At 35.3% G+C, this 12,754-nt stretch overlaps 1 protein-coding gene across 2 annotated transcripts in view; it reads left to right on the top strand.

Annotated features, from left to right (window-relative positions):
* LOC139141701 (mitogen-activated protein kinase kinase kinase 4-like) overlaps positions 1–12,385 on the top strand; it is a 112,478-nt gene extending 100,093 nt beyond the window's left edge. For both annotated transcript variants that reach the window (XM_070711298.1, XM_070711300.1), the window contains exons 21-23: positions 3,994–4,100; positions 5,112–5,291; positions 9,366–12,385. In XM_070711298.1, the coding sequence (XP_070567399.1) occupies positions 3,994–4,100; positions 5,112–5,291; positions 9,366–9,389 (311 nt within the window). In that variant the 3' untranslated portion in view covers positions 9,390–12,385. The remainder of the gene's footprint in view (positions 1–3,993; positions 4,101–5,111; positions 5,292–9,365) is intronic.
* Positions 12,386–12,754: the final 369 nt, after the last annotated feature.

Raw genomic sequence — 12,754 nt, 5'->3', positions numbered from 1 at the left:
AGCGGATTCAAGTCAGATTTGGTAGACAGGTACCATATGTTACTTGCAAACACTGATTAGATTGTGGTTAGTGTGGCTTGCATATTAATGAAGTTATGCAATATTGTTTTTTTCAATACAATGGTTTCCCTATGGAGACGGTAATGACAGTGTAGACATATATTAAGAAACACTGCACAAAATTTCATGAAACTTTTCATGACAATCTTACAACATTATGATGATACTGTGAGTGTCATGTCAATTGTCTGCTCATTTGCATATTTAATGAACTTTTGTTATCAGTGACATAATTCTGAAATTCCTGACCAAACTTGATGATACTTGCAACAAATATTGATCTGATATATATCTAACTATATTTAGAAGCATTTGGCAGTGTCAAGTTAATAAATAGCGTGAGGTTTTGTAATTTGTCATATGACTCCATTATAGCTGCACCAAATGTGATGAAATCTGCTGCAGATACTCATCTGACTGATATCTAACTGTGGTGTAAAGCATTTAGTAGTGTGAAGTTAATTAAAGGTTCATTTGCATATTTAATGAACGTTGTAATTAGGTATATAACTCTGAAATTACGGCACCCAAGTCAGTGAAATCAGGTACAGATATTGATCTGATAAATATCTAATTGTACTGAGAAGCATTTTGTGGTGTCAAGCTAACAAATAAGTCATTTGCATATTTTATGAAGTTTTGTAATTAGTCATATAACTCCATAATAACTACACCAAATGTGATAAAATCTGCTGCAGATACTGATCCTACAGATATCTAATTGTGGTGTAAAGCATTTAGTTGTGTGGAGTTAATTGAGGGTTCATTTGCATATTTAATGAGCTTTGTAATTAGTGATATTACTCCAAAATTACAGCATTAAATTTGATGAAACTTGCTACATATGTTGATCTAATAAATATCCAATTGTACTGAGAAGCATTGAGCAGTGTCAAGTTAATAAATAGCTCATTTGCATATTTCATGAAGTTTTATAATTAGTCATATAACTCTGAAATAACTGCATCAAATGTGACGAAAACTGCTGCATATACTGATCCGACAGATATCTAACTGTGTTGTAAAGCATTTAGTAGTGTGAAGTTAATTAAGGGTTCATTTGCATATTTAATAAACTTTGTAATTATAGGTATATTACTCTGAAATTATGGCTCCAAATTTGGTGAAACGTGCTACAGATATTGATCTGATGGATATTCCTATGAAGCATTGAGCAGTGTCAAGTTGATTAATAGCTCATTTGCATATTAAATAAAGTTTTGTAATTAGTGATTAAACTCTGAGAGTACTGTGTGAAGTCGATAAAACCTGCTACATATAGTGTTATAACAGATATCTGATTGTTCTGTGAAGCGTACTACTATAATGAACCTGTTGTAAAACACGTGAGCATATTCAGTTCATATCTGGTTCATCTGTGTATCAACCACAGTTTCTTCTCAAGCATGTTCAAACACTCAATATTCAGCTTGAATATGAGTCAAGTCACTCTCAAGTGCATTGTTTAGTCGTCTGGGGGGACTTATTGATTGGGTCATGTCCGTCCGTCCGCATGTGCATCTGTCTGTCCGTTCACGCAGATGTCTCAGACATGCCCCGGTCAATTTGTTTCAAACTTTGCACAAGGATAGTACCCTATCCCATACAGATGCATGTGGATTTGTTTTACAATGCGATCAAATTTGGCCGTGTTAGAGGACCTTTTAGTTTACACCTCCATAGACTCCCATGTATAAGGCAGTTATCCATAGACTTCCATGTATAAGGCAGTTCTCCATAGACTCCCATGTATAAGGCAGTTCTCCTTAGTCTCCCATGTATAAGTCAGTTCTCCATAGACTCCCATGTATAAGGCCAAGAAAAATAAAAATTTAGTTTCTCATCGTATTCATATTGCAAAAAGGATGCAGTGACACAGATTTTAGTCCCCACGGATGAAGTCAAGGGGGCTTATAGATTGGGTCATGTCCGTCCGTTCATCCATCTGTGAGTCCAACCGTTCAAGCAGATATCTCAGACATTTTGACAAAATGTCACGTGACCTCGGTGACCTTTAACCTCAAATATACATATTTGTCCATAACTCAGTAACCACAAGTGCTACATCCTTCATATATGGTATGATGGGCCACCTTATGACACCACATATTATATTTCATTAATTATGTGCATATCTAATTTTGAAGCGAGCCAATTGAGCTAGAGGTCTGATTTTTGGTATATAGGGATAACTTAGCAGTACAATTTTTTTGACGACCTCAATGACCTTTGACCTCAAATATACATATTTGTCCATAACTCAGTAACCACAATTGCTACACCCTTCATATTTGGTATGGTGGGAGACCTAATGGCGCCACATACTGTACCTCATTAATTATGCACATATCTAATTCTGAGCAAGCCAATAGAGCTGGATTTCTGATTTTTGGTATATAGGGATAACTATAGGATAGAAATTTTTTTACAAAATGTCATGTGACCTCGATGACCTTTTACCTAAAATATACGTTTATGTCAATAAATAAGTAACCACAAGTGCTATGTCCTTAATATTTAGTAGGATGGGAGACCCACGCTTTACCTCATTAATTATACACATATCTAATTCTGGGCAAGTGAATAGAGCTAGAGGTCTGATTTTGGCATATAGGGATTAATTAGCAATACAAATTTTTTTCAAAATGTCACGTGACCTTGGTGACCGTTTACCCTTATTATACATATATATGCATAACTCGGTAACCACTCGGTAAAGTTCTGTACCCTTCAATTTTGATAGGATATTAGACCTTAAGATGTCACATCTTGTACCTCATTTATTATGCGCATATGACACTTGGTAATGTATGTTGGATCTGCTAGTCCCATTGCCATAGAAGTTGATATGCATGTTTCTAAAGTTGACCCCCAGTATCTAAGTTGCTCTTTGTCATTCGTGTTTTTCTGGTTGTACTGTGTAGAAATCATTGTCATAACATCAACGTAGAATTTTGCTGCACTGAACAGATAGAAACAACATTCATCGTTGATTGTTGGTACCAATACTAGTCTGTACCAATTCTGATCAAATGTGAGCAACACCGTATCATTGGCGGTATTTTTACTTTTTTCAGTTCTCTGCCAATTTTGAAAATGTTTATGTATATGTTTAGACGACTGTTTGACAGCAAGATATTTTCAATATGTTCATGATTATCACAATGGTTGAAAAGTTATGTCTATTTAGGTCAAACAGAATGCATGAGTATGATAATTTTGCACTGATTGAGTGCAAGTGTCAGTAAGAGGTGGGAAAGACACTATCTGCTTTCATTTGAATGGAATTTTCCCATTATTCAGAACAGGTAGCTTGGCATTATTTCGTACATTTAATATTCTGACATTAAAAGAGAAGTTCAACTCATAATGTTTGATTAAAGTTTTAGAGTTCTGACATTCAAAATCAAATGCTCGTCCAGCTTAGACTTTCCTGAATAACCAATTGTTCGGGTGTCACACTCAACACTCACTGTCAAAGTACATGTTCTGGGAGAAGAATAATCTTGTCATCCCACATTAAAGGTACACTGTCACCTGTTCTAATTTTGCCACAGTAACCATGGAAAGAGAAAATCTAACCAATCACAGATTTTAACCAGGTGGCTGCTTTTTAAAAACAGCGCCCTCACATGGGCATTTTGAATACAAGGAACGCCCCTTTGACCATACATGGGCATATTTAGATTACAGGTGACTGTATACCTCTAATTTATATTGATGAAGTGTCCTCCAAGACAAATAACTGTTGTAATGCACTTATTTCATGATCAAAACATCAGTGCTTGACAGACGTTGAAACGTCAGGAACTTCAAGGGCTAGTACACTAGAATATCTTGCTGCGAAATGAAAACAGAATGGAATTAGTGTGAGAGCTAGTTCTGACAACTGAGAAAGTTGGGCAATTGACGTTTTACTGTATTTGAATACAGCATATATGGCACCAGAGGTAATTACCCAAGCTGATAAAAGTGGTTATGGAAGAGCAGCTGATATCTGGAGTTTGGGATGTATCATAATTGAAATGGCAACTGGAAAGGTAATGCTTTTAAAATTCCTGAAGCTTTTACTAACTTAATGACTGCAGAATATTGCAACCAGAATTGTTCACATTTTGAAATCTGAGTGATCATTTAACATCTATTATTTTTAAAGTGAACTTATCTCTTCACATTTTCACTTCAGAATCCAGCACAAGGTCTTTACTTACTTTCTCTATAAAGCTATAAATAAAACTCAGTTACATACATCTCTTTATCAAACCCAAAGTTTCATCCACTCAACTCCATTCAACTGACAAGATTCTGCAATATTACAACTTAGTAAACATCTCTACCAATCATACTTCCTCACATGATTCACCCCTTGTACCGGTACTTCATGGAAGGCCGTCCCTTGAAAGACAGTGAAGTAAGGATTGCTTCGAAAGGAGCAGCAAGACTTTTTGACAACGCAAACTCACAACTCTGCTTTCCTCACGTGTCAGACTTGTCATCTCTATATGCATTTCCTTCATGGATCAATTGTATCATCAGATGTGGAAGCCTTGATATTAAAGCCCTGTACTGGGATTAACATGCTTCTTTGACTAACAGAGATTTCAAGAATTGGTCATAATGAGTACAATGTTACAAAATAATGTATATACAGAGCAGGATTAGAATGCCTAGCTAAGCCAGGATTCTCTGTGCAAATGTAGTTGTGGCAATCAGTATTATTGTATATTCAGAGAACATAGATGTTTTTGAATTTTCCATTATTTCGCATTTGATGAAGTGTGTGAATTCATTACTCCTATATTTACAGTTATTGCATTGGTCATATGTGCACACATCTGTTTGCGTCAAATGGGATTAGACTGTCATTAATGCTATCTGTTTGCGTCAAATGGGATTAGACTGTCATTAATGCTATCTGTTTGCGTCAAATGGGATTAGACTGTCATTAATGCTATCTGTTTGCGTCAAATGGGATTAGACTGTCATTAATGCTATCTGGTTGCGTCAAATGGGATTAGACTGTCATTAATGCTATCTGGTTGTTCATACAGGGACCATGGCATGAGTTTGACCATAACTATGCCATCATCTACAAAGTTGGTGAGGGAGCAACACCAAATATACCAGAAACATTGAGTTCTGAGGGACAAGAATTTGTTAGCCATTGCTTGCAGCATGACCTAAACAAGAGGTGGACTGCCAGTCAGCTATTGGATCACGCTTTTCTCAAAGTAAGTAATAACATTTTATTAGGGATGAACCATTTAATAGAAAGGTGGAGCTGGAGTATTTAAAATAACAGTTGTTGCAGACCATATGTGAAAAACATGTGCCTCCACAGTACGGTAGTGGAGAAAAAGTTTGTTTGCAGGGAGGTTCATTTGCTTTAGTACATCCCATTTACAGTCAGTCTGAAGTGCCATTTGTAATCCATGAATTTTGCCAACCAAATGAATATTGTGGTCAATATGCCATCTAGAATAACCACCGACAATGATATTCCAGCGCATTTAGATAGGAAGTAAGACCATTTCATCGACCATTTCAAAACATCCTTTTGAAAAATCACAGGGGCTTACAGCAGTGCATGGACCCATCATATTTTTGTAGATTTTTAAAAGTAGTCTTTTGACATGGCACAGCAATATTGACTAATAGTATTTCTGCATTGCATCACTGAAAATTGTAACTTGTAAATAAATTAAAGTTACCACATGCATGTGTGAAAGCAGTATTGAATACTATGATTGCTCTTGTACTGTTTATGCTTGAAACCGTCTCAACCAGACTTTAAAACGTGCCTCAAAGTAACATTTTGAAGAAATTTCCATCATAATGAATGAAAAAAAATTCCTTTGGAACCATTCCATCAGGTTATTAAGGGGTTTCCTACTTATCTCTGTTTATGTTCTGTAAACGATCAAGTTGAAGGTAAAGAATGTCCATAAAATTTATATATATTTATTATTAATAATTTATAAATTGGAGTGGAGGTCCACTATCTATGCATAAATGTAATAAAACATCAATCATTTTATTAATAACATGATGATCATAATAAATGTTACTTAAATTAACCACAAATATAGCAAATCTATATAATTGCTTTTTTCGCCGTCAAAGAAATAGCCATAAAAATATAATTTTTTGAAAAATTGGAGCGGCTGTACTGTCTATGATCAAACATATCAAGTAGTTAGTATCTTGTTTCGTTAGTTAGTCCCCACAGACACCGTCCGGGGGGACTTATAGGTTTGGTCATGTCCGTGCGTGCGTCCGTGCGTGTGTGCGTGTGTGCGTGCGTGCGTCCGTCCGTCCGTTCACGCAGATATCTCAGAGATGCAAGAACCGATTTCATTCAAACTTGGTACAAGGATTACTTCATATGTCATACAGATGCACGTCGATTTGTTTTGTGATACGATCCAATATGGCCACCAGGCGGCCATTTTATTACGATTTTTTCATGTACAGAGCCATAAATCAGACATGTTTCAACCGATTTTATTCAAAGTTGGTACAAGGACATTGACCAATGTCATAGATATGCACGTCAATTTGTTTTATGATACGATGCAATATGGCCACCAGGCGGCCATTTTATTAAGATTTTTTCATGTACAGAGCCATAAATCAGACATGTTTCAACCAATTTTATTCAAAGTTGGTACAAGGACATTGACTGATGTCACAGATATGCACGTCAATTTGTTTTGTGATATGATCCAATATGGCCGCCAGGCGGCCATTTTATTACAATTTTTTCATATACAGAGCCATAACTCAGACATGTTTCAACCAATTTTATTCAACGTTGGTACAAGGACATTGACCTATGTCATACATATGTATGTCAATTTGTTATGTGATACGATCCAATATGGCTGCGTTGCGGCCATTTTATTAAGATTTTTTCATGTACAGAGCCATGATACTCTCAGGCATATCTCAACCGATTTTATTCAAAGTTGGTACAAGGACATTAACCTATGTCATACATATGTATGTCAATTTGTTTCATGATATGATCCAATATGGCTGCAGGGCAGCCATTTTGTTACAATTTTTTCGTGTCCTTAGCCAAAACTTGGGCATGTCTCAACTAATTTTATTCACCGATTTTATTCATTGTATAAGGACATTGACCTATGTCATACATATGCACATTGATTTGTTTTATGATACAATCCAATATGGCCACTGTGTGGCCATTTTTTTTCCGATTTTTTCATGTTCGGAACCATAACTCAGACATGTATCAAGCAAATTTATTCAAAGTTGGTACAAGGAAATTGACTTATTTATACATATGTATGTCGATTGGTTTCACGAGATGGTCCAATATGGCCACATGGTAGCAATTTTGTTATGGTTGTTTCATGTCAAGAGCCATAACTCTGGCAAGTCTCAACTGATCTTATTCAAAGTTGGTACATGTACATTGACTTACGTCATACATATACACAGTAAGATCAAATATCGCTGCATGGCGGTGATTTTGTTACAATTTTCAAATGTACAGAGCCATAACTCAGACATATTTCCACCAGTATCATTCAAAGTTGGTACAAGGACATTGACCTATTTCATACATATGTTCGTCAATTTGTTTCACGTCATGTAGCAGTAACATGTCAATTATTGAAGTTTCATAAGTAGGCTGATATGTCAAGAAATACGTACTGCATCAAATTCATGAAACTTTATACAGATGTTAACTGATGTTAAGCTCACATTGCTTTAACATTGAAAAAGACATTTATCAGTGTCATTTTAATTAATTTGTAATTGCATAAGTAATGAACTTTCCTAATTAGGGTGATATAGCCACAAATTAATACAACGTCAAATGTGATGAAACTTGATACAGATGTTGATCTCATAGTGTTGTAAATACTGCATCAAACTTTATGAAATATGGTACCAGTGATAATCTGTCAAGTGTTAGAATTGTATGCAAAAATGTTTTGCAACATCCTGTTGATTAATTTCTAGTTGACTCATTTTCTGAACTGTAGGATGGTGGCCTACATTGGTTTTATGTTTTCATCACCATGGAACTCATTCTTGGCCATTGAGCGCCATCTGTATCAAAGTATTTTTATCGCAGACCTAATTAATGAAGAGGACTCTATCCTCTCTGAGGACCTGTAATCAAAGTACCCATTAACAAGTGGGGACTGTGTCATCAACGATGACTTGTTTCATGGTATTCTTCAAAAGCTCTTTATACAACTTTTATAATACATTAGCTGTTCTGATGAAATCCTTTAAAAGTAGGATTGTTCAACCCTTTGAGTGCTCTAATTATTGCCACCAAAATTTTAGTGCAACATTTTTACCAATTTTTAGCTCACATTTGGTGTACCAATGTGAGGTTATCGTATAAGCTGAATCAGTTCATTTGCATCTGATTTGCATGTCTTTATATTTGTGGGTATGTGCGGATGTATGTCCGTCACACACAAAGGCTCCCATACCGCCAAAGCTACTGTCTCAGTATTTGGTGTACAGGTAGATGTAGGGGTTGAGATGTGAATTTGTTCAAATGAACACATCTGTGTCAAAAATGTGCAAATGAGGTAAGAAAAAGTGAAATCCTGCAAATGTGCAGGCCAATAAGAAACAGGCCAACTCCACTGATCTTGAATCATTTCCTGTAATTGTTTATGAACTGTTACATATTAACAGACCTGATGAAACCATAGACAGTAGAGGGGGCGAAGACCGTCTATACTCAAACTAAGAGGGGCTTGTTTCTGCTATGCATGTTGCTAAAGTTGACCTCCAGTACCTAAAGTTTCAGACCTTAATTACTTTTGTCATTCCTGTTTTTCTGGTTTAAATATTTCTTGTTGTTTTTCTGGTTGTACTGTGCAGAAATCATTGTCATAACATCAACATAGAATTTTCCTCCACTGAACAGATAGAAACAACATTTATTGTTGATCATTGGTAACCCATACTGGTATATACCAATTCTGATCAAATTTGAGCGACACCTTATAATTGCGGTAGTTTTATGAATTTTTCTGTAATTTTTTGATAATTTTGGACCAAATGGACATCACATTTCATTGGCTACAGTTTGTTATCAAAATTTTGACAAAAATCTGAAAAAAATTTATTGGACTGTATTTTCTCAAGATGATAAAATGACTTTGGCACTCAAAGGGTTAATAGTGAACCATTGCATGTTATGAGTGCCCAGTTTTTATCAAGGCATGTGTATTAATAATTCAACAGCAATAGGGAACACAAATGATTCAGCCACGACTTAACAATCGTATATTTATCTTTTACAGGTAAGCAGTGATGGTGAAGATTAGAATCATCTGGTCAAAAAGAAGTTGATATTTGAATGTCCGATCTCAAAAATAATATGAATAAATATGGTCAAGTTTGTACTTGTATGTTTAATTCCACTGTGCCAGCTAAGTTTTGTATAATCAGGCGTCCATCAACCTGTCCTATGGCAGTTAAGGGCTTAGTCAGGACTGATATGCATTGTCATGCAAGATTTTGCAGGCAACCAGCCACATGTCGCTGGAGCTGTAACTTATGTTTCTTCTACAATGCAGGAATTCCGGATTCCCAAAGTTTGGTAAACCATTCCCAGCTTGTCTCTTAACGGATCTCATAATGCTTTGTAACACCCAACCACATGCCACATACAATTGCTGGTGCCGATTTACAGCCATGCAAAAACATGGCAAATACATTTTCAAAAGACTTGACGCAATAAAGAAGTTACAGTGTTACTGTGTTCTGTTTTTGTGATATGCATTTCTAATAGACTGTGCTACCCTGTATTTACAGCCAGATATGCAGACTGAAACTTTGACAATACTCTTTATGGCTACCACTTGTGGGGACTCATTTTGAAGTTTATCGAGTAAATGGAAATTTCATTTTTTCCTATAAAGTTAACACAGGAATGGTGGCCATTTTGATTTTGTGTGTATGAATATTTGGTAATGTCATTTGTTCTCTAGTAGCAAATTTTCCTGGTGACCCATGATTTTTATTCTTGATTTTGAAAGGGAATGGTTTAAAGCTCCAGTAATGCTAACTTTGGTCCATTTTTAGCTACTATAGACTATAGTCTATAGAAGCTATTGGGATGGGTATCCGTCCGGCGTCCGTCGTCAGTCTGTATGTATGTATGTATGTATGTATGTATGTCCGTTTGTGAGGCGTCCGTCCACTCAAATATCTTGAGAACCGCAGTACTTACTGATTGATATTTGTTGTGTAGATGAAAAATACGATTTTGAGAAACTATTTTTTCAATTTTGATATTGTTGAAAATAGGCAAATTAATGCCAAAAAAGGTGTTTTTGGTAAAAAATCTTCTTCTTCATAACCGCTGGCCAGACAGCTTTGTTATTTGGTATACAGGTCCCTAGGGGTAACCCAACTTAGACTTGTTCAAATTGTGATGAAATATGCAAATCTGTATTTTTAAGGAATTTTTTTGTCACTTTTGGTCAAAATTTGACTTACATTGTATGTAATTCTTGTACTGTATAAACCCTATCAATTCACCCAAAAAAAATAATTAATATGATTTTAAATAATTGAATTAATTAGGAAATCATCAAAGCCAAAATAATTTTAGTGTAGAATTATCAGAAAGTTCAACTTTTTTTGACAGTTCATAGTGAAATGCTTACCATCTTGGAGGATTAAAACATGTAAAGGCAACTTTCCTGAATCCCAACTTTGACATATTCTGAACCGTCATTTATTGTGCCTTGTATGTTATCTAAAAGAAATTGCTCAAAATAGTCAATAGAGATAGAGATAGAGATAGAGATGGAGAAAGTTCTAATTTCCATTTATGGTTGACTTGGTAAGGATAAAATAAAATTACTTTTTGAGGAAAAAAATAGAGTGGTCAATTAAAAGAGTGGTCAAAGTGATAGGGTTTTTATGGTAAAGCTGGGCTGTATAAAGATTCCTCATGTGCTATTTATAGCAATTATGCAATCTGTGTAAACAGTGCAATGAAAGTGTAACATGATTCCTTATAATGCTTTTGATGACCTTGAACTTCTTAAGTTTCAAACCTTTGTCTCTTCAGTGTGCTTTCTCTGAGTATGTACAGTCTCAACTTATTAAACAGAACTCACAATGTTAATCAAAGATATCCACCTTCTTCATCAATACATGTGTCACAAAAGGTTATTCTCTACATAACTCAACAGAGCTCTGTCAACTGTTGAGTTGCTTGTTCTTTCAAAACCGCTGGTCTGACAGCTTTAATATTTAGTTTACTTGTCCGTAGGATGACCTTAGTGAGATAATTTCATACAGTAAGGAAATACTTAATTTTGTATCCATGTCTATAGTAGCTTCAGGGACTTTGGCCCTATGTTTTAGCTCTGCTGTCAGCAACGCAAAGCTTATCAAATAGGCTGATTTTCCATTGTTGTCCCTTGTCCGTATGCATATTGCCTTCTCTAAAACGCAAGTCCGATTGCTTTAAAATTTCATATGCAGTTCACTTGTGGTGACCTCACTTAAGTGTCTTCAAATCGTGGTGAAAGTTGTATATTTGTATTTTAAGGGCATTTTTTGCTATTTTTGATAAAAACATCTTCTTCTCTAAAACCGCATGTCTGATTGCTTTGAAATTTGATATGCAGTTTACTTAGGATGACTTTAGTTAGGTTTTTTCAAATCGTGGTGGAATTTGCATCTTTGTATTTTTAAGGCAATTTTTGTTGTTTTTGGTCAAAAAATCATAAAAAATCTTCTTCAAAACTACTGGTCAAAAAGCTTTGATATTTGATACAATAAGTCCCTAGGGATGATCTATTTCAGATTTGTTCAAATTGTGCAGAAATATGCAAATTTGTATTTTTAAGGCAATTTTTAGCTCATATTTGGATTTATATATAAATACCAAAAAGAGCTTATATGATGAGTCCTGAGTGGCGTCTATGGCTGTATATTTGTGGGTATGTGCGGATGTATGTCCGTCACACACAAAGGCTCCCATACCGCCAAAGTTACCGTCTCAGCATTTGGTGTACAGGTAGATGTAGGGGTTGAGATGTGAATTTGTTCAAATGAACACATCAGTGTCAAAAATGTGCAAATGAGGTAAGAAAAAGGGAAATTCTGCAAATGTTCATGAGTGGTCGCATGCCAATGGCTGAAACAGGATACTCCACTGACCTGTAGTCATTTCCTGTCATTGTTTATGAACTGTTACATATTAACAGACCTGCTCAAACTAAGGGACGGACCATTAGATCTTGGGAGGGGATGGTCACAATGAAATTGTGAACATTTTTTTTTTACAACTGTAAATTTCAAAAAAAAAAAAATTTCCAAATGAGAAAAGCTGTGCTAATTTTTTTTACTCAGTAAATTTTCAGATTTATAATTTTTTTAGTTCGACACTGTCTGAGGATACAATGTACATCCATATCACCAGAGCAAATAAGATTGCGTGCTGTAACTACTTATGGCCCAGTGATTTATATTGCTGATAGATTTCGCGAAATTAAATGTTGCAGATCATGTTTTTACAAGCTGAGAAGCTGTTTGCAAAAAATGTGGTGAAATTTCAATATTTGTGTTTTTAGGACAATTTTTGCCCTTTTTTTGATCAAAACATCAATTTCTCTGTATCAGTATGTCAAACTTCTGTCATTCTTGTTGTTTTTCTGGTTGTACTGTG

Source organism: Ptychodera flava, chromosome 10, assembly GCF_041260155.1.
Source record: "Ptychodera flava strain L36383 chromosome 10, AS_Pfla_20210202, whole genome shotgun sequence".
Classification (NCBI taxonomy): domain Eukaryota; kingdom Metazoa; phylum Hemichordata; class Enteropneusta; family Ptychoderidae; genus Ptychodera; species Ptychodera flava.
This window is presented reverse-complemented; position numbering and strand designations above follow the sequence as displayed.